This window comes from Oncorhynchus nerka, linkage group LG14 (assembly GCF_034236695.1).
Source record: "Oncorhynchus nerka isolate Pitt River linkage group LG14, Oner_Uvic_2.0, whole genome shotgun sequence".
Lineage (NCBI taxonomy): Eukaryota > Metazoa > Chordata > Actinopteri > Salmoniformes > Salmonidae > Oncorhynchus > Oncorhynchus nerka.
The window spans coordinates 43,502,332-43,525,174 of record NC_088409.1 but is presented as its reverse complement, the minus strand read 5'-3'; the positions used below and the strand labels follow the sequence as shown (position 1 = coordinate 43,525,174).

At 42.8% G+C, this 22,843-nt stretch overlaps 1 protein-coding gene and 1 pseudogene across 5 annotated transcripts in view; both read right to left on the bottom strand.

The window, feature by feature from the left end:
* The window catches only part of LOC115127341 (sialic acid-binding Ig-like lectin 5), a 29,637-nt gene extending 13,337 nt beyond the window's left edge, over positions 1 to 16,300 (bottom strand). The window contains exons 1-9 of one of the 5 annotated variants that reach the window (XM_065000099.1): positions 16,248 to 16,300; positions 15,643 to 15,787; positions 15,100 to 15,495; positions 14,392 to 14,745; positions 14,021 to 14,281; positions 13,655 to 13,936; positions 13,336 to 13,462; positions 13,055 to 13,136; positions 11,346 to 12,935 (exon numbers count right to left, since the gene is read on the bottom strand). In XM_065000099.1, coding sequence (XP_064856171.1) covers positions 12,555 to 12,935; positions 13,055 to 13,136; positions 13,336 to 13,462; positions 13,655 to 13,936; positions 14,021 to 14,281; positions 14,392 to 14,745; positions 15,100 to 15,495; positions 15,643 to 15,703 — 1,944 coding nt within the window. In that variant the 5' untranslated portion in view covers positions 15,704 to 15,787; positions 16,248 to 16,300 and the 3' untranslated portion in view covers positions 11,346 to 12,554. Of the gene's footprint in view, positions 1 to 11,345; positions 12,936 to 13,054; positions 13,137 to 13,335; positions 13,463 to 13,654; positions 13,937 to 14,020; positions 14,282 to 14,391; positions 14,746 to 15,099; positions 15,496 to 15,642; positions 15,788 to 16,247 lie in introns of those variants that run through there. The other 4 variants (XM_065000101.1, XM_065000097.1, XM_065000100.1 and 1 more) reach the window with 4 other exon arrangements.
* Positions 1,978 to 3,909, bottom strand: LOC115127340 (myelin-associated glycoprotein-like; annotated as a pseudogene).
* Positions 16,301 to 22,843: the final 6,543 nt, after the last annotated feature.

Below are 22,843 nucleotides of genomic sequence, written 5' to 3'. Positions count from 1 at the left end.
GATCCGCCAGCCAGCCAGGATCTGCCGGAGCCAACTACCTGCCTGAGCTTCCTCTCAGTGCTGAGCTTCCTCTCAGTGCTGGGCTTCCTCTCAGTGCTGGGCTTCCCCTCAGTCCCGAGCTTCCCCTCAGTCCCGAGCTACCCCTCAGTCCCGAGCTTCCCCTCAGTCCCGAGCTACCCCTCAGTCCCGAGCTGCCTCAGTCCCGAGCTGCCCCTCTGTCCCGAGCTGCCCCTCAGTCCAGTGGGGTTCTGGGTGAGGACTATTAGGCCATCAAAAGCCACTGAGTCACAGCACACATCACTATTGAACTATATGTGGGAACAGAATATGTGAGATGAAGATGACTGGCTTCAATTGGATGTGTATCAGGCCTGACGTTTGTTGAACACTGGTCAATGGTGACAACCACTGGATCAGGAAGAGAGAAGAGATCCCTCATTTCCTCCAGATCCAGGGTCAGAAATAGAGATATTTAAAAGTACAATACACACCCCTTTCCCTGACACTTCAACTGGCAGCGGACACAGTGGAGAAGAACTATAATGGACAGATCTAGAACAGGTACAAGTTAGCCTGGTATCCAAACTGATTGCTCTGCGTTACACAGGAAAATAGTGGTGAGTGCAGCATTCAATCTGGTTTAACCAGGCTACCTATGAGTGTGATATAGGATGACATGCAGAAGGGGAGCCCCAGAAAATGTGTTACTGTGTCCCAAGCATGAGAGCAGGGCAAACAATTAATGGTGTAGAGATGGAAATAGAAACATTTAATCTAGATGATACAGTACAGTAACTAACACATTGCACCTGTTGTGAGGGAATTGTTTGACTATGAACAATAGAGTAAGAGCCTGGAGACCAACAGCTGCTGATAATACAAAGATCTTTTTACATTGTCCACTGGGCCATGTTCTGACCCTGCAAGTAGCTACCAGCAGTCCTGGGTGGCGAGATGTGACTGGGGCTCCTCCTGGAGGCCGGGGGGTTGACTAACGGAGACGTCATTTCAGATGATTCAGGGACAGGGGGAGATCAAATCAGATCAAATTTGAATAGTCACATGCGCCAAATACAACAGGTGTTGCAGTGAAATGCTTACTTACGAGCCCCTAACCAACAATGCAGTTAAGATAAATACGGATGACGGCAGCAACTACCCCGAGATCAATTCCAAATAAATCGCGATTCTTCCCTGCCGTAATCCCCCCTCCCTGAGGCCCTCTCATCCCTGGAGCGCCTCCCCAGAAACTGCAGGGCGGCGTAGTTCAGCTCTTGCCTCTCCAAGTCTGCCATAGAGCCCACAGGTTGATCATCCCCGTCTTCTCCCTGTTGAAGGTACGGAAAGAGAGAAGGCCCATTCAGAATCACAGGTTATATCTGCACAGTGCCACCAATGCCATTGACACCTCAGAACATTCAGAGTATAAAGGGATAAATAAAATGACAGACATTGAGAGAGGAGAAAGGAGGGTTAGTAGTTATTGGTGAGCAGAGGCATAAGACAAGGAGATTGAGGCTGTTTAGCATATCCTGTTAGTATCGAGGTAGCCATGAAACAGTAGTCGTGGAAATCAAAGGCAATACAGCACATGGAAGAGAGCAGACAACTGTGGGCCAGATCTGGTTGTTGGTGACACATATGTGGCTCAGTTCTAGCACCACAATGTGTCATATGGCTCAGATCTGGTCCAAAGAACTTCCCATAGTTATTGGTCTACTTTTGGTCTGAATGTGGGCCACATTGCCAGGCAAGGTCTGAACATTTCATGCTACAGATCCACTTCAGGACCGTAACACCAAGTGGTTAACTGGGTAAAATGGTAAGTCGTAATATTGTAGATTAGGGCCGAATTTGGGCAATTGTATAATTTTGCTGTCTGGGATGTGTGAGGGATGCTGTCTACCACTGAGACTTGGAGTTGGGATTGGGGCTGGGTTGTTTAGGAACCTTACCGTGCTCTCCTCTAGAATGGAGTTAAACTTTGGGGGTGAAGATGAGCGTGGTTGACAGTGCGGCTGTGTTGCTCTCTTCCACGTAGTCTGAGGTATAGTGGGGTTCAGGCAGGTAGTCTGTACATCCATTGGATCTCTGGGCTATTCTCTGGACAGTTGTCTGGAGGATGCTGTAGCACGCCAACGTCGTCAGCAACTTTCTCCGCAGGGATGTCAATGTGGGCTGGTGTGGGGAACAGAGAGGACATAAGTGAATGAGTTAAAATTCCCCAATTCACAACATTTACCTATTCTCATTCAAACGAAAATAATTATAATCACAGCTAGGGCAATCCTAGGCTGGTCCCATATCTATTTGTGCTTGCCAACTCCTACTGTCATTGTTATCCCATGTCAATCCAAACAGTGGCCACAGTAGTTGGCAAGACAGCACAAACAGATATGATACCAGGCGAGGGCAATCCAGCCGATAAAAAAAGCTTCTCAGGGTCTCTCAGCAGGCTTACCCAGCACCTTGAGCTCAGAGAAATCTGGGTAGGTGTAGATGTTGGCACCGCCCAGGTCGGCACAGAAGTAGTACCTCCCTGAGTACTCTGTACCTATATTACTGATGAGCAGGGTGCAGTTCCTCTGGTGCACGTCCCCAATGAGCTTGGTACGCCCTTTGTAACTTCCACGCACAATGTCTTGAACACCACAGACGGGAAGAGCTGGGAGTAAGGCTTGCCAAAGCACCAGATGTCGTGGATGCCGCGGTGTGGCCGGATACATGAACGTGAAGTAGATGACCACGCAGGAGTTGGTCATGGCCGAGACGTCCCTTGGTACCCAAACATTCCACTGGGATAGGGAGGGGAGATTAGAAATGGGAATATTGAGAGTGAAACTGTATATCAATGAACAATCTACAATACATGAACAGTTTCAAAAGTAATCACTGAGAAAAGATGAGCAGAGAGAACAAAGGGAGAGAGAACAGAGGATGATATCATGATGTTCTCCCTGGGTGAGATGGTAAGAGCAGAGACCCTATGTGGAGGAAGCATATGCCTCACTCTCACCACTGGCAACACTTTAAGTGAGAGGGACAATGTTGAGCCAAGATGGACGCCAGCCAGCACATCAGCACATTAGGCTGATTTCCTGCTGCCATGTGTGCCAGGACACTGTATCTACTCTGTACCCGTTTGTTTTAGTGTTGTTGGCTGTAAGTTTGACACACTCTAAAAGTCAACTGGGTCAATGCAGTAAAACCACCAAATCAGTTTTACTGTGCAATTGCATATCTAGATTACTGCTTTTCTAGTATTACATATGTAGTCTTTCAATTAATTTCCGCAGTCTGAGTTATTGTGGTGTAGTTGAGTAGTTATTCACACTGACATGAGGGAATGAGAAACATAAGAGTTTTACCTTTGATGACCAGCAACAGGGGCAGAAGCAGCTCCAAACACCACATGGTGTCTGTTGAATCCTCCACCAGAGACCTCTGCAACAGACATCGGACCTCAATTACACATCAACTACTTCACACTTGACCATTCTGTTTTGGACCAATGGAGCCCCATGCTATGTGATATATGTCAATATAATGGTATATTCAATATATAAGTAATACGTTACCTGTAGTCAACTAATGTCAGTAGCAGTGACATAACTGAAATGGTTCATGTCACTCTTTTTTTTAACATATTCTAATGAGCCTATGTTGCTTTAATCTCAGGTAACAATGACATATGTCAAGATGATTGTGTGTAAAAAGACAATAGACATATCTGAGGATCACCTTGAATGCTGAAGGTGGGAAAAGTAGCCAAGCCAGAAAATGTCTGATTCTTCAGCTTGGTGGTGGTAGTAGTAATAATGTTCACTAGAGGGCGCCCGATAAACTCCCAGACAGCTCTACAGTCCTCTGCCTCAAAAAGTATGTCTTTACCCCTATCGCATTTGCCATTCGTAGGGCATTTGTACCATATTGCTGTTCCTACCAGGTGGCGTGGCGAGAATCCGTCTCCACACCACGTGCTCTCACCACTGGTGTCCCCCAGGGCTCTGTTCTAGGCCCTCTCCTATTCTCGCTATACACCAAGTCACTTGGCTCTGTCATAACCTCACATGGTCTCTCCTATCATTGCTATGCAGACGACACACAATTAATCTTCTCCTTTCCCCCTTCTGATGACCAGGTGGCGAATCGCATCTCTGCATGTCTGGCAGACATATCAGTGTGGATGACGGATCACCACCTCAAGCTGAACCTCGGCAAGACGGAGCTGCTCTTCCTCCCGGGAAGGACTGCCCGTTCCATGATCTCGCCATCACGGTTGACAACTCCATTGTGTCCTCCTCCCAGAGCGCTAAGAACCTTGGCGTGATCCTGGACAACACCCTGTCGTTCTCAACTAACATCAAGGCGGTGGCCCGTTCCTGTAGGTTCATGCTCTACAACATCCGCAGAGTACGACCCTGCCTCACACAGGAAGCGGCGCAGGTCCTAATCCAGGCACTTGTCATCTCCCGTCTGGATTACTGCAACTCGCTGTTGGCTGGGCTCCCTGCCTGTGCCATTAAACCCTACAACTCATCCAGAACGCCGCAGCCCGTCTGGTGTTCAACCTTCCCAAGTTCTCTCACGTCACCCCGCTCCTCCGCTCCCTCCACTGGCTTCCAGTTGAAGCTCGCATCCGCTACAAGACCATGGTGCTTGCCTACGGAGCTGTGAGGGGAACGGCACCTCAGTACCTCCAGGCTCTGATCAGGCCCTACACCCAAACAAGGGCACTGCGTTCATCCACCTCTGGCCTGCTCGCCTCCCTACCACTGAGGAAGTACAGTTCCCGCTCAGCCCAGTCAAAACTGTTCGCTGCTCTGGCCCCCCAATGGTGGAACAAACTCCCTCACGACGCCAGGACAGCGGAGTCAATCACCACCTTCCGGAGACACCTGAAACCCCACCTCTTTAAGGAATACCTAGGATAGGATAAAGTAATCCCTCTCACCCCCCCTCCCCCTTAAAAGATTTAGATGCACTACTGTTCCACTGGATGTCATAAGGTGAATGCACCAATTTGTAAGTCGCTCTGGATAAGAGCGTCTGCTAAATGACTTAAATGTAAATGTAAATGTAAACTTGACGTGATCAGGGTGAGTGAAAGTACAGGAAATAACAGCACATAGGCCAGTCTGTGCTGTTATTTCTTCTGGACTGAAGGTTTGCAGTATTTGTTTGCAGCTGCTGGAGGTGCCTGTCCTGATGGAGGGGAATTAATAGTCATGAGTAATAAACACTTCACTTGTCTGTAACATTTTTGATGATACAGAAACAGTTTCGATTCAAATGAGTTTTAATTGCCATACCATTACTACTACCTCATCTATACATCTACTAATGATTAAAGGAACACTACTTTGAAATGTTGCTCTCTCTGCCAGAGAGAAGAGTAGAGCTGCCCAGATGAGGACCCACATCCTGCCTCCACTGCCTAAATGAGTCAACCACAACACCAGGGTCCGTCCTCTTTCACCTCTTTCTCTGGTCACCTTGTCTGTTTCCACTGGCCTGGAGCACAGAAAGAGTATAGAATAACATGATAATGTTATGATAATACACATCTCATTGCCAGCTGTGTAAGTGGAATACATAGGCATTCATAACATCTATCATGAACTTTTTATGACACGTTTATGATGGGTTCAACCTTCTTAGCACATTTTTTTAAGCTGTAATTTAATGCGTGGAGGGAAGATATCAAAGTCCTAGTAAAAGCTTTATTTTACTCTAGTTGTCTGGAGTTTATTTAGAAACCACATGGTAACAGAGTAATTACAGACTTTTTACCTAAGTCATTATGGAGATTCATTGTAACAAACAAGAAAGTACCAATTGTTTCTACCAAGGAACAATGAGATACTAGTTTTGTTAAATCATTTAAAGTAATGTTTAGAGTTGTCAATTTTTCCCAAGTACTTTAACAGTTTTTTCAAGCCGTGCAGAGAATAATTTATATATTTTTTATTTACAAACAGTGGGTTAACTGCCTTGTTCAGGGGCAGAATGACAGATCTTTACCTTACCAGCTCGGGGATTAGATCTTTCGGTTACTAGCCCAACACTCTAACCACTAGGCTACCTGCCACCCCAGAATAAGACCAAATCAGTACTCTACTGCTTTCTCAGTGTGCTCACTCCTCCTGTTGATTGTGAGCCCCGTGTATGAATCTGGTAAGACACGGGTGGGGGCCTATGCATTTATGTAAACAACAGGAGGTGCACGATATCTACGGAAGTCTCAAAGTTTTGCTCGCCTGAGGTAGAGTATCTCATGATAAGCTGTAGACCACACTATCTACCTAGATAGTTTTCATCTGTATTTTTCGTAGCTGTCTACATACCACCACAGAGCGAAGTTGGCACTAAAACTGCACTCAATGAGCTGTATTCTGCCATAAGCAACAGGAAACGCTCACCCAGTAGTGGCGCTCCTAGTGGCCGGTGACTTTAATGTAGGGAAACTTAAATCAGTTTTACCGATTTGGTTGAAAAACAAGAAAACGTAATAAAACTTTAAATTGATTTTGATTTTTTTCCCTCTTAACTTTTCCATTTTATTTATACAAATCTGAAACTTTACTAAGAAGAGAAGTGTGAATTATTTAACATAGAAATGGTCTCAGTGCACTGAAAACTCTCAATTTACGTTTAGGAGTGTGGGGGAAGAACAGATGCTCAATAATCTTGTACGCATGGCAATGACCTCATGCTCTTTCTGAGAGTATCCAATGAGATGGCTTCACATTCTTACCTTGTACCCTTTGAGAACCACTAGTTACTTCTAGCACTCAGAGAAAGTTAATCTAGGCCTATAGTAAGCATCTTTTTGGACAGTATCTGGGCTTATAACAGATACATTGATAAATAAAGTAACCTTTTCATTAAAAAGTACTTCTATATTCTGCATCTTTGAACTAGATGTGAAATATATTAGCTGAGAGACACACCAGCTATGGTCCAGGGGAGAACTGCATTCCCACATCCTTCAGAAAGATCTACAATTTATGAAGAGAGAAACAGTGTCATTAGAGCAGTCTTTGAAGTCTTGCAATAAACACACTCCAACCCTCACACAACACAATTGCAAGCTGTGCACGAGTTAATATGGTCTACTAGAAGAAATATCTGCAAGTTTTTTCTTTAAATTATAGCACCTCTGGTTCCCTCCTTTTTGGGTGACCTGCAACTTCTCTCTCACTCCTACCATCGCATTTCTGCTGACACAGACCACAGTGATGTTTTTGGTGTGGTTTCCAATAGGCAGGCTGATGGTGTTGAGCTCCAGCAGTGGCTACTGTATGAGAGGTAAGGGAACGCCCTGAGTGACACACACACACACAGATAATGACCTCTGCCTGGACCACACACCCAGAGCCATTGAGCATCACAGGACGATCTGGAAAAGGACATTGAAGAGAGAGATATCAGTGATAGATTGATGTCAACACGACAGATAAGTGATTCCATGAAACCCCACCTCTTTAAGGAATACCTAGGATAGGATAAAGTAATCCTTCTCACCCCCCCCCCCCCCCCCCTTAAAAGATTTAGATGCACTATTGTAAAGTGGCTGCTCCACTGGATGTCATAAGGTGAATGCACCAATTTGTAAGTCGCTCTGGATAAGAGCGTCTGCTAAATGACTTAAATGTAAATGTAAATTCCATGTCATATCAATGTGTAATTTTCAATCAAGTTTGTATAATTCTGTTTGTACTTACACATTAGAGTTACAAGAGTGGAAGCTGGAAGTCCTGTTGAGGTGTTGAGCACACAAACTCCCATGCATGTTCTCTTGTTAGAGATTGTGAGAGCGGCCAGTCCAGAGTTTTTCTGTTCCAATGCTGTTGACCTGTTCTTACTCCAGGTGAAGTTAGATGATGGTGGTGGGTAGTTGTCAACACTGCAGGTCAGATTCGGGGTATCACCCTCTCTCACTGTGATAATGCCAAAGATTTTGAGTTCCTTCACATCTTGAAAATAAAGTGAATATGCAGTTAATCATGTTCATGAAATATGTGACACACTCTATCATAATCAGTCAGACATTGCAATGGCTAATTTGCATGCACACCAGTGGAGGCTCCTCAGAGGACGAAGGGGAGGACCATCCTCCTCAGTGAATTTCATAAAAATGAAAATGGTAAAACATTTAAGATGTACTTTTTAGATGAACAATACTAAATATATGTCACCAAATAGTTAATTAAAACGCACTGTTTTGCAATGAGTAGCCTCAACAGCACTCTGTAGGGTTACACCATGGTGTAGCTGGAGGACAGCTAGCTTCCGCCTGCTTTGGGTACATTGACTTTAAATCAAAATCTAGCAGGCTCATCGTTCTCCCCCTTCCATTGAGTTACACAATAATTATGACTTCCGGAGGATATCCTCCAACCTATCAGAGTTCTTGTAGCATGAACTGACATATCCTCCAAATCAAAGGATCAGATAATTAATCTAGTACTGAAAGCATAGGCTACAGCTAGCTAGCAATGCAGTGCTTAAAATGTGGTGAGTAGTTCACTCAAAGAGAGAGAACGTGTAACGATTCTCCTCTTCGTCTGAGGAAGAGTAGTCAAGATCGGACCAACACGCAGGGTGGTAGGTGTCCATTTTAATATTTTAATATAACAGAACACAAAACAATAATACCAACGAGAATGTAAGAAACGAAACAGTCCTGTCAGGTGAAACAACACAAAACAGAAAACAACTAACCACAAACACAGGTGGGAACAGGCTACCTAAGTATGGTTCTCAATCAGAGACAACGATAGACAGCTGCCTCTGATTGGGACCCATACCAGGCCAAACACAGAAATACAAAACATAGAACAAAAACATAGAATGCCCACCCCAACTAACGCCCTGACCAAACCAAAATAGAGACATGAAAAAGGAACTAAGGTCAGGACGTGACAGAAAGACATTAGTTGAACAGTTTTGAACAAATTAATTTCTTCAAAAAATTAAGGAGAAGTAAGAGAGAGAGAGATATTTCGTATTTTTTTTTCACTTTCACTTACTTAGCTAGCAAATGTAGCTAGCCAATTTAGCCCACTCAAAATCCCCGCTCAAACAGAGGGATGCTATGTTAGCTGGCTGGCTATGACTTTCCAACAGAACACCGGAATTCCTTCAAGCCAAGATAAGCTTTTAGTTTGACTAATTTATGTTGTAAGTGCTAAACTGCCTACTAACTGTACACTGTAACATTACTGCATGATTGTAGGGGGTTTACTAACGCATTAGTTCTATGAACTATGTTGACTATGACATGACTTACTAGTTAAAAGGGTGCAACGATGTAGGCTTTGTGTAGTGGCTATGATATGGTTTGATTTGGAAAGGTTTTTTCACCTGGTCACATACAGCTGATGTTTTGTGCATTGGACCCCACAAGAGAAGAGGGTATAGATATGAGAAGGAATTACAACCGGGCTGCTATAAAAGTGAACAGTTTACGCATGATCAGGGGTGTATTTATTACGCCGATTCTGTTGAAAACGTTTCTTAAACGGAAGCAAACGGAACGAAATGGGGATAAAAATACCTGAATTTGTCCATTAGATTCTCTCGTTTATGATTGTTATACTAATGATTACAACCTAGATCAGCTAGATGCAGGCAAGCGTGTGCAAGGCGGTATTGAATGTGCTTCTGTCTGTCCGGGTGTCACTTGTCACCCCCCAAAATGATCTCGACCTGTGTGCACCTACGTCATAGCAACCTCATGATGGGTATAGGGAACATTTTTATATCAGGTCGTAGCCTAAACCTATTGCTGTTCCATTGAACTGGGTGAATAGAATATGAATGACAGTCTTAAAATATGCTGCAATAGAATGAGGCCATGCTCATGAAAAAAAGAATCGTCCTCACTCATTTTATACCGCACCGACCACCACTGATATATACTGAGTGTACAAAACATTAAGACCATATTCCTAATTTTGAGCCTGACACCTAGTACCGTACCCCGTTCAAAGGCACTTCAATATTTTGTCTTGCCCATTCACCCGCTGAATTGCACACATACACAATCCATGTCTCAATTATTTCAAGGTTTATAAAACTATTGTTTCCATCAACCTCCTGGTCAGAGTAGTGGGTGAAACCATTCACTTCAGAAAAGAATGTGATATTAATAAAGTTTCCTTTCATTATGTGTTGTCGAATTCATAAAAATATTTACTGCCATTGTCGTAAGGTTGGCAATACGAGAGGTCTTCTAACTTACCTTTGTTATATTATTTTCCTTGAATGAACAACTAGTGGGTTTTGAGTGCTTCTCCCCTATTTGGAAAGTTGGTCTGCCTCATCTTCAATCCGAGAGAGATATTCTGAGGGCAGGTTCATGTCTCCTTATTCTGTACACAAAAATTATTTAAAACTGTATAACACAATAGTGTCTTTTGAAAACTGGTTCATATATCCCAAAGTCATTAGCGAATGTGACTATATTTATTTAGCCGTTAATGTATTTAAAGCCTATTTCGGAAAATTAATCAAGTTAGATTTGGGTAAATCATTTTAGGCGAAAATTGAAATGGATCCTAAAGAGGTTTTAAAGAGGGATTACATGATTCAATTTGAATAATCAGGAGAGATCAGCCAATGAATTATACTTGTAAGCAAATATTTCTGCAGGTGGCAGTAAATCACCAACCTTAGCTTTATTCCTGTTCATATAACACACTCTAGGTGGCAGAATGTACCATTGCACCACCAAAATAAAATCATCACAGGGGGCCGCAGTGGCTCATAGGGCTGCATACCCACATGTAGTCAGAGCCCTGACTCTGGCTCTGACTACATCTGACTACATGTGTGGGTATAGATGTGGGTATGCAGACCTGATTTTTTGGGGGGCCTCCACTCCCATCAAAGTTGCCCATTCCTGATTTATTCAATTGGTAGCTTATTGCAATATTAGCAAATAACACCCCCCAAAAATATGACATTTCCAGAACAACATAAAACTAGCTGAAACAAGCCACCTACTATTCGCCAGATGGCAGCTTTGTGTCATTGCTGCTAGATATCTGGCCATCCAGAATCACCACAACATGTGGTCTTCTGCCACATTGAAGCATGCCTATCGTTTTCATGACATTGTCAGCTAACCCATTTATGAGAATATTTTTCTATTCATAAGTGTGCATTATTGCAGTATTGTTTTATATTGAGGCACTACCTCAGTCTTTTTTTGTATTATTTTTTGTATTTTTGTTTGTTCTCTGAAATCTGTTAAAAGAATGTATAAATGGTACATTTTCCAACTTACCATCTCCACAAATTTCATTCATTTGAATGAAATTTGTGGAGATGGTAAGTTGGAAAATGTACCATTTATACATTCTTTTAACAGATTTCAGAGAACAAACAAAAATACAAAAAATAATACAAAAAAAGACTGAGGTAGTGCCTCAATATAAAACAATACTGCAATAATGCACACTTATGAATAGAAAAATATTCTCATAAATGGGTTAGCTGACAATGTCATGAAAACGATAGGCATGCTTCAATGTGGCAGAAGACCACATGTTGTGGTGATTCTGGATGGCCAGATATCTAGCAGCAATGACACAAAGCTGCCATCTGGCGAATAGTAGGTGGCTTGTTTCAGCTAGTTTTATGTTGTTCTGGAAATGTCATATTTTTGGGGGGTGTTATTTGCTAATATTGCACACTAAAAAATAAATGCTACCTAGCTAACCAAACAACTGTAACACCGTATTTGAGAGACAACAAGTGCTCATTGTGCAAATGTATTTATATTTTCAAACATTGGAGACGAAATATGTGACATGTAGTCAACAATCTAAGCCAACCCATCTGTTTTACCACATAGTTGTGTTCACATCTGTTTTGTTGCTAAACAACCAATATGTCTAAAGAAAACAACATTTAAAAGCATAATGTACTTTTTTTCTTGATTCTTTCATTTGAGCTCCCCAACAGTGTATCAGTATTCTATTTACATAAATATATTGATTACATCCACACATACTACCTAATATCCCCACCCACTTGTCAAATCAAAATGCAAAAATGAAAGGAAAGAGGAGAAGAAAAAAGAAATGTCTTGACCTCTACTTTTCCCAACCGCGTATGTATCAGTCCTTCCCCTTGGTGACAAAACACTGTCATTACAAAAGTAAAATGACTCTTCCTTGAAAAACTTTATAAAAACTTGACCAAAACTTGCTTCTATGTACAACTAGAAAATATTCTTATTGAAAATGTACAACCACCAGATACATACAGTACTATCTGACACAGGGCTGTAAAATAAATCATTTACCAAAACTATTAACTACAGTAGTTTCAGTTATTAAACAACATCTCTGTATTATCATAAAACATTCAAACTTGATTTGGCACATGAGGAAACAACACCAAAACTACAGTAGTTTCAGTTGAGCAAAAGTCCCACTATCAACATAAAACATTCAATCAGGATTCAGAAAATTATAAAGGAACACATGGCTATATAATACTGCATGCTATCCCCCATGTTTCTAGTGAAAATTGCTGTGTCACTCACCACCCATAATAGCCTTGACGTTGGAGTAAAGCTCTGTATTCTCATATGTCTCTGCTGCTGGCTTACCATTCTCGTTCTCCTCCTCGTACATCACACCACACCCCTCTCCTCCATCTTCATACCCTTCTTTCTTATTCTCTCGTTTGATTTTGGCGTACTCTGACTCTGAGGTGGTGGTCTTCTTCTCTGCCTCCTCAGGAGTCTTCTTCAGTTGGGAGTAGTTGATAGTGGCGTAGTGCACATCTTGAGGTTCTTCCCCTTTGGCAGAGTTTCCTGCAGCTCCACTGGTCTGGGGTCCTGTGTTTTCAGCTCCCTCCATCAGCACCACCTGCAGAGGGGTCTGTTCGCCCCGTACAGCCTGTCCTGAATTCGTCTATGGAGTAGATTACAGAGAGCACTGTGTGAGGAGTCTTGTTAGCCTGGTAGTCCCAGATCTGTTTATGCTAACATAATGTTGGTAAAGCTGAAAAAAGAAAGATACTGGTACGGCACCTGTTGGTCTTCACATGTCACCATCTCCAGTTTCGTTAAAGCGCTTTTGGAGTCTGAGTCCTTTGGGATCCTCCCTTTGCATCTAGGGAAAATATTATAAATAAAATGTCTCAATAACTATATGTTGGAGAGTTTAGCAAGCATCTCCATTACAACATGGTGCAAGGCATTGCAACTTTTGACAATATATCTGATACTCTTGATAGGAAATGTGAATTTCTAAAGACAATCACCAACACTCATATAACACTAACTGTACTTCAGTAACAGAATGCATGTACCTTTTACATTTCCCTGTCAAACACAGGATGATACAACAGATGGTGGCTGAGAAGGCTGCACCAATCACAAATGCAGCAATCAGTGGTGGGTTCAACGGCAGAGCCAAGATGTCTTTAGATACTTCCTCTATAAAGAGAACAAAGCATGTATGATTTTAGAAGTTGCTCACCATACTTTGTATCCTCTGATTTTCTTTTTAAATGAAATAATAACATTACATTTTCTCACTCAAAGCATATAAATCCTCTATGCTGCAGACATATTGGGTGGGATTGGGAAGCTGTTGCTCTCTAACAAAGTAACAATTTATATCTTTACCTCCTTGCTTTCCTTGGCTCTCTTTTTGGGTGACTTGCAGCTTCTCTCTCACTCTGCCCACTTCATTTGTGCTGACACATTCCACAGTAGTGTTGTTGTGGTTTCCGACATGCATCCTGATGGTGGTGTTCACTGAGGACCTCAAAACTGATTTAGTGAGGGAGTACTCCTCAGTGTTAAGCCAGCCTATGAGAGGTAAGGGAACCCCCTGGCTGACACACACACAGGTCATGACCTTTGCCTGGATGACACACCCAGAAGCATTGAGAATCACAGGATGATCTAACGAGAGACAGAGGGGGAAGATATATCATGGACAATTTAAAAGTAAACATGTTTCAAGCTATTTTCTGTTGTTGTACTCACACATCACAGTGACAACAATGGAAGCTGTCAGAGTCCTGTTGAGGTGTTGAGCTTTACACACATACTCCCCAGCATGTTCTCTTGTCATGTTGGAGATGGTGAGAGAGGCCAGTCCAGAGATATTCTGTTCCAAAGCTATTGTCCCATTCTTACTCCAGGTGATAGATGGTGGTGGTGGGTAGCTGTCAACAAAGCAAGACAGATTCAGGGTATCACCCTCTCTCACTGTGTTACTACCAGAGATCTTGGGTACCTTCACATCTAGAAAATAAAGTATATAATCAGTTTATCATGTTCATGAATTATAACTGTTGAAGCACAACAAGCTGTTGGGTTGTGCAAAGTAAGGTCAGATGATGTAGGCTACTTACGAGTCACATTCAAAGTCACTGTCTCCTCAGTGGTGATGTTCCCTTTGAATGTCACTTGGCACGTGACCTTGGTGGTGTGGTGCTCTGCTGAAGGTGTAAAGGTCAAAGTTGAGAAGTGGGTTGTTGTGACGCGGGTCAGATCCTCTCTCCTTTGTGTAGTGGTGTTGTCTCTGAGCTCAGTGATGTTGTCTCCTGTCCCTCTCCATGTCCATGTGATGTTAGGAGGAGTTCCAGAGCAGATCCCCGGGGCGGTGCAGGTCAGGGTCGCTGGTTCTCCCTCTGTCAGAGGAGGAGTCAACACTGAGGGCTTCTGGGTCAGAGCTGGAGGTAGGAAATAGAAACACAGACTGAGGCCTAAATTCAATCAGGATCGTGGAAGATTCACACAATAGCATGATTTACATTTAGAGGCAATGCTCCCGTATTCATGGTAAATGCACATGTCGGCTCAATAGGAATTTACCTTTACATTTAAGTCACGCTATAAAATGGATTTTGTATCCATGTAGAAAACAGAAGAAACATATACTCATAGAAAGTATGAAATCATAGTACCGGATTAGAAAAATAAACACTTTGAAATGGGAGACTTGGGGAAATCTTGGGCTTTGTAAATTGGAGGTACTTATGTTACAGTCAGTGTACATGATAAATTGCACTAAAGTAATACTCTTGTCACTGTAACTAACAGTAATAGTCATGCTGTACCTTTCACTGCCATTTTCAGTTTCGTCTGGTATGTAAATTTACTTATATTTCCACTGTTCAATGTCCCGGACAGTCTTAATTTATAGTCTCCGTCATCAGTCTTAGTGATGTCGTTGATGATCATACTGCAGTTCTTCTTTGTCAGGTCTGTCTCCAGTAGTGCTACTCGCCTTCTATAACCCTCCTGAGCTATAGAGGAATTTCTTGAGTGGAAAATGGAGTCTGTTTCGACTTTAATAGAACATTGTGCATCAGGGCATTTAAGCCACATTGCTATGCTAGCAAGGAAGTCATCAGGGTGAGTGAACGAACATGGAATAACAGCACATAGTCCAGTCTGTGGTGTTATCTCTGCTGGACTGAAGGTGATGTTGTATGCTGCTGCAGTGGCCTTCTCTGACGGAGGGAAATTAATATAGTCATGAGTAAAACAAGATGCACTGATACTACTTCACTTATTTGTAAAAATAAATCATGTGACAGTATCTGTTGGGATGTGTGTCATATGTATATTAACAATAGTAGTGATAAAAGGAACCTTACTTAGGCATGTGGTTCTCTCTGTTAGAGAGAGAAGTAGAGCTGCCCAGATGAGGACCCACATCCTGCCTCTACTGCCTCGATGAATCAACCACAACACCGGGGTTTCTCCTCTTTGTCTAATGGTCACTATCTATGTCTGTGTCTACTCTTATGGAGCAGGAGACAAGTGTGAAATACAATAATAAATGGTGTTGTGATAATAACAACATATAGCAATACACATCAGATATTAATGTTTCATTACACCTTTCTGAGTGCTACAGTGGCATTCATAACAACCTTCTTAGCACTTTTATTCAACTAAGATGTATTTTTCTGTAATGCCTAGAGAGGATGTCAAAGAAACATTTATGTTCAAGGTTCATATGAATGCCTTCTTCACAATTGCTCATAAATATATTTACCTGCATTCATAAATATTTATTCCTATGCTATTTAAAGCCTTATGAAGGAATGTGTTGTAATGCCCTAAATGAATAATATTACCATTACAAAGTCATAATTAAGTTTTAACAGTCATTCAATGTAACGAGACAAAAATATATAATGGTTCAATAGCTTGTCTTTTGATCCATGCAGAGAATAAGACTGAATCAGCACATTACCTCTCTCTGTGTGCTCTCTCTTCCTATTGACTGTGAGCCCTGTGTGAGTCTCTGATGGGTGTGAATTGTCACTTCATGTCCCCAGTCTGTTACTCCTCCCTCTAACCTGGTGCTGCAATCCAGGAAGTCCCTCTGTACTGCATACCACCCAGCTATACTGTACTGGATCTAGACCATAATCAACCCAAACACATCAACCAACCCATCAAACCCCACCAATCCACACATACCACCCAGCAATACTGTACTGTATCTAGACCATAATCAACCCAAACACATCAACCAACCCATCAAACCCCACCAATCCACACATACCACCCAGCAATACTGTACTGTATCTAGACCATAATCAACCCAAACACATCAACCAACCCATCAAACCCCACCAATCCACACATACCACCCAGCAATACTGTACTGTATCTAGACCATAATCAACCCAAACACATCAACCAACCCATCAAACCCCACCAATCCACACCTATCAACCAGCCTTGATCAACACTGCAATCCCCTTGCCTTGAATATTCAGATGCAGCTTTATTTCATAAGAAAGTTTCTATAAGATATCTATAAGAAAATGTGTTCATATTTCAAGATTGGCTGTTTGAAACATGTGCATGTGAATTACATGGAGAATGCCTTGCATTGGATAGAGATAAGCTGGCAATAGTCTCACTGTTATTGATGCCCTCTGTGGTCTGAGAAATGAAGCCCTGTACCCAATATGATAGATCTGCTGCAAGAAGGGTACTGCCATATTCTGTAGTAACTGACATATTCTATTTCAACTGACATAGTAACTATAGTAAGTATAGTGTGCTAAATGCACTTATTATGGGCTGTCACGCCCTGACCTTAGTTATCTTTGTTTTCTTTATTATGTTGGTCAGGTCAGGGTGTGACTAGAGTGGGTATGTTAGTTTTTGTATTGTCTAGGGGTTTTTGTATATCAAGGTTTTTTGTAAGTCTAGGTATATGTAGGTCTATGGTGGCCTGAATTGGTTCCCAATCAGAGGCAGCTGTTTATTGTTGTCTCTGATTGGGGACCATATTTAGGTAGCCATATTCCTTGAGTATTTTGTGGGTTCTTATTCTATGTTAAGTTGCCTGTCTGCACTTTTCATATTACCTTCACGGTTTGTTTTGTTACTTTGTTAGTTTGTTCAGTGTTCTTTCTCATTAAAAGAAGAATGTATGCTTATCACGCTGCGCCTTGGTCTCCTAATTACAATGACCTTGACATGAGCGGAAGGTAGCCTAGCAGTTAAGAGTATTGGGCCAGTAACCGAAAGTTTGCTGGTTTGAATCGAAGGGGCCGGCAAAGGGTAAGAATATGCAGGGTAGGGTTAAATGCAGAAGACACATTTCGGTTGAATGCGTTCAGCTGTACAACTGACTAGGTTATCCCTTTATTATCAACGTTAGAGGCTACTGGGTTGTATTCAATATATTTTTGTGATGGTTTTATACCACAATCATTCAAGTATACAGACATATAAGACCCACGTTTGAAGAGTGATGATTCTTTCACCGTTACATTATGTTGACTTAATAGCAAGAAGACATGGTAATAATGCAACTGATCACAGCGTGAAAAGGAATTTGTTGCAACAATGCCTGATAAAGTATCAGTAATGTGTAAACTGTCAGATGAATTTCAGTTTCAATTTGTGTAGTTGTAAAGGAAGTGCATGTAGTCATAAATAGTTTACTTCATCTTCACATTTTGTGATATTTGTTATTTGTTAGGTCGGGTGTTACTTCCTCGAAAAACTTACACTTAAACTCTACACCATGTTCCTTGAAATATACAGTGCCTTTGGAAAGTATTCAGACCCCTTAGCCTTTTCCACATTTTGTTACATTACAGCCTCATTCTAAAAAATGATTAAATAAATAAAAAATCTCATACATCTACACACAATACCCCACAATGAGAAAGGCAAAAAAAATGTTTTTATCAATGTTTGCTCATGTATTATAAACAAAACAGAAGTACCTTATAAGTATTCAGACCCTTTGCTATGAGACTCGAAATTGAGATCCGGTGCATCCTGTTTCCATTGATCATCCTTGAGATGTTTCTACAACTTGATTGGAGTCCACCTGTGGTAAATTAAATTGATTGGACATGATTTGGAAAGGCACACACCTGTCTATATAAGGTCCCACAGTTGATCGCGCATGTCAGAGCAAAACTAAGCCATGAGGTCGAAGGAATTGATTGTAAAGCTCCGAGACAGGATTGTTTCAAGGCACAGATCTGGGGAAGGGTACCAAAAGATGTATGCAGCATTGAAGGTCCCAAAGAACTCAGTGGACTACATAATTCTTAAATGGAAGAAGTTTGGAAACACCATGACTACCTAGAGCTGACCACCCGGCCAAACTGAGCAATCTGGGGAGAAGGGCCTTGGTCAGGGAGGTGACCAGGAACCTAAACAACTCTCAAACCATGAGAAACAAGATTCTCTAGTCTGATGAAATCAAGATTTAACGTCTGGAGGAAAGCATGGTGGTAAAAGCATCATGCTGTGGGGATGCATTTTAGCGGCAGGGACAGTGAGACTAGTCAGGATCGAGGGAAAGATGAACGGGTCAAACTACAGAGAGATCCTTGATGAAAACCTACTACAGAGCGCTCAGGATGTCAGACTGGGGGGAAGGTTCACCTTCCAACAGTACAATGACACTGGGCACACAGCCAAGACAACGCAGGAGTGGCTTCGTGACAAGTTTCTGAATGTCCCTGAGTGACCCAGCCAGAGCCCTGACTTGAACCTGATCTAACATCTCTGGAGAAACCCTAAAATAGCTGTGCAGCGACGCTCCCCATCCAACCTGACAGAGCTTGTGAGGGTCTACAGAGAAGAACGGGAGAAACTCCCCATTTAGAGATGTGTCAACCTTGTAGCTCTAACGGTTTTCTTCTTCCTCTGACGAGGAGTATGAAATATCGGACCAATATGCAGCGTGGTAAGTGTTCGTCATATTTATTACACTGAACACAGAAAACAAACGAACAAGAGAATAAAGGAAAACCGAAACAGTCCCGTATGGTGAAGACACTGAAACGGAAAATAACCACCCACAAACAAAAGTGGGAAAACAGGCTACCTAAGTATGTTTTTCAATCAGAGACAACGATTGACAGCTGCCTCTGATTGGGAACCATACCAGGCCAAACACAGAAATATAAACACAAGAACAAAACATAGAATGCCCACCCCAACTCACGCCCTGACCAACCTAAAATAGAGACATTAAAAAGGAACTAAGGTCAGGACGTGACAGTAGCTTCATACTCAAGAAGACTAGGCTGTAATCGTTGTAAAAGGTGCTTATCAGATGGCGCCGGAGGGGATGGCTGCCGTTTTATGGGCTCTTAACCAACCGTGCTATTTTGTTAGTTTTTTCACATTGTTTGTAACTTATGTTGTACATAATGTTGTTGCTACAGTCTCTTATGACCGAAAAGAGCTTCTGGACATCAGAACAGCGATTACTCACCTTGAATTGGATGAGGCGGACGAGATGGATTTACTCCAGACACCCGACAAGGCCCTCATCCTGTCAAGAGACGGAGATATCGCAGAAGGAGGTCGGGGTGCCTTGTAAGGTTCCGACAAGGAGTGGCTAATCTGCCTTTACCATCGGTACTATTGGCCAACTTACAATTGTTGGAAAATAAAGTGGACAAAGTTTTTGCACGTATAATCCTACTAAAGGGACATTAAAAAGCGTAATATCGTATGTTCCACCGATTTGTGGCTGAACGACGACATGAATAACATACAGCTGGCGGGTTATACACTGTATCGGCAGGATAGAACAGCAGCCTCTGGTAAGACAAGGGGTGGCGGTCTATGTATATTTGTAAACAACAGCTGGTGCACGATATCTAAGGAAGTTTCAAGGCTTTGCTCGCCTGAGACCACCTTTAGACTGTAGACCACCTTTACTCCACACACAGAGACGCAAACAAAGCTCTCCCTCGCCCTCCATTTGGCAAATCTGACAATAATTCTATCCTCCTGATTCCTGCTTACATGCAAAAACTAAAGCAGGAAGCACCAGTCAATAAAAAAGTGGTTAGAAAAAGCAGATGCTAAGCTACAGGACTGTTTTGATAGCACAGACTGGAATATGTTCCGGGATTCTTCTGATGGCATTGAGGTGTACACCATATCAGTCACTGGCTTCATTAATAAGTGCACAGATGACATTGTCCCCACAGGACTAAGATCGAATCGTACTACACTGGCTCCAACGCTCTTCAGATGTGGCAGGGCTTGCAAACTATTACAGACTACAAAGGAAAGCACAGCCGCGAGCTGCCCAGTGACACAAACCTACCCGATGAGCTAAATTACTTCTGTGCTCGCTTCAAGGCAAGTAACAACTGAAACATGCATGAGAGCATCAGTTGTTCCAGACGACTGTGTGATCACGCTCTCTGCAGCCGATGTGAGTAGGACCTTTTAACAGGTTAACATTCACAAGGCCGCAGGGCCAGACGGATTACCAGGACGTGTTGTCTGAGCATGCACTGACCAACTGGCAAGTGTCTTCACTGACATTTTCAACCTCTCCCTGTCTGAGTCTGTAATACCAACATGTTTCAAGTAGACCACCATAGTCCCTATGTCCAAGAACACTAAGGTAACCTGCCTAAAAGACTACCAACCCGTAGCAGTCACGTCTGTAGCCATGAAGTGCTGTGAAAGGCTGGTCATGGCTCACATTAACACCATTATCCCAGAAACCCTAGACCCACTCTAATTTGCATACCGCCCCAACAAATCCACCGATGATGCAATCTCTATTGCACTCCACACTGCCCTTTCACACATGGACAAAAGGAACACCTATGTGAGAATGCTATTTATTGACTACAGCTCAGCGTTTCACACCATAGTGCCCTCAAAGCTCATCACTAAGCTAAGGACCCTGGGACTAAACACCTCCCTCTGCAACTGGATCCTGGACTTCCTGACAGGCTGCCTCCAGGTAGTAAGGTTAGGTAACAACACATCCGCCATACTGATCCTCAACACGGGGTCCCCTCTGTTACTCCTTGTCCACTCATATCTGCATGGCCAGGCACAACTCCAACACCATAATTAAGTTTGCTGATGACACAACAGTGGCAGGCCTCATTACCGACAACGATGTGACAGATTAGAGGGAGGAGGTCAGAGACCTGGCCGTGTGGTGCCAGGACAACAACCTCTCCCTCAATGTGATCAAGACAAAGCAGATGATTATGGACCACAGGAAAAGGAGGGCCGAGCACGCCCCCATTATCATCGACGGGGCTGTAGTGGAGCAGGTTTAAATCTTCAAGTTCCTTGGTGTCCACATCACCAACAAACTAACATGGTCCAGGCACACCAAGTCAGTCGTGAAGAGGGCACAACAAAACCTATTTCCCCTCAGGGGACTGAAAAGATTTGGCATGGGTCCTCAGATCCTCAAAAAGTTATACAGCTGCACCACCAAGAGCATCCTGACTGGTTGCATCACTGCCTGGTATGGCAACTGCTTGGCCTCCGACCGCAAGGCACTACAGAGGGTAGTGCGTACGGCCCAGTACATCACTGGGGCAAAGCATCCTGCCATCCAGGACTTCCAAACCAGGCAGTATCAGAGGAAGACCCTAAAAATTGTAATGACGCCAGCCACCCTAGTCATAGACTGTTCTCTCTGCTACCGCACAGCAAGCGGTACCGGAGTGCCAAGTCTAGGTCCAAGAGGCTTTTAAACAGCTACGACTCTCTGTTTATTATCTATGCATAGTCACTTTAATATCTCTACCTACATGTACATATTACCTCGACTATCCGGTGCCACCGCTCATTGACTCTGTACCTGTACCCCCTGTATATAGCCTCGCTATTGCTATTTTACTGCTTTATTTTTTATTTTTTATTTCACCTTTATTTAACCAGGTAGGCTAGTTGAGAACAAGTTCTCATTTGCAACTGCGACCTGGCCAAGATAAAGCATAGCAGTGTGAACAGACAACACAGAGTTACACATGGAGTAAACAATTAACAAGTCATTTAGCAGACGCTCTTATCCAGAGCGACTTACAAATTGGTGCTTTCACCTTATGACATCCAGTGGAACAGCCACTTTACAATAGTGCATCTAGGTCTAAGTCAATAACACAGTAGAAAAAAAGAGAGTCTATATACATTGTGTGCAAAAGGCATGAGGAGGTAGGCGAATAATTACAATTTTGCAGATTAACACTGGAGTGATAAATGATCAGATGGTCATGTACAGGTAGAGATATTGGTGTGCAAAAGAGCAGAAAAGTAAATAAAGAAAAACAGTATGGGGATGAGGTAGGTAAAAATGGGTGGGCTATTTTCCGATAGACTATGTACAGCTGCAGCGATCGGTTAGCTGCTCAGATAGCAGATGTTTGAAGTTGGTGAGGGAGCTAAAGGCTCCAACTTCAGCGATTTTTGCAATTCGTTCCAGTCACAGGCAGCAGAGAACTGGAACGAAAGGCGGCCAAATGAGGTGTTGGCTTTAGGGATGATCAGTGAGATACACCTGCTGGAGCGCGTGCTACGGGTGGG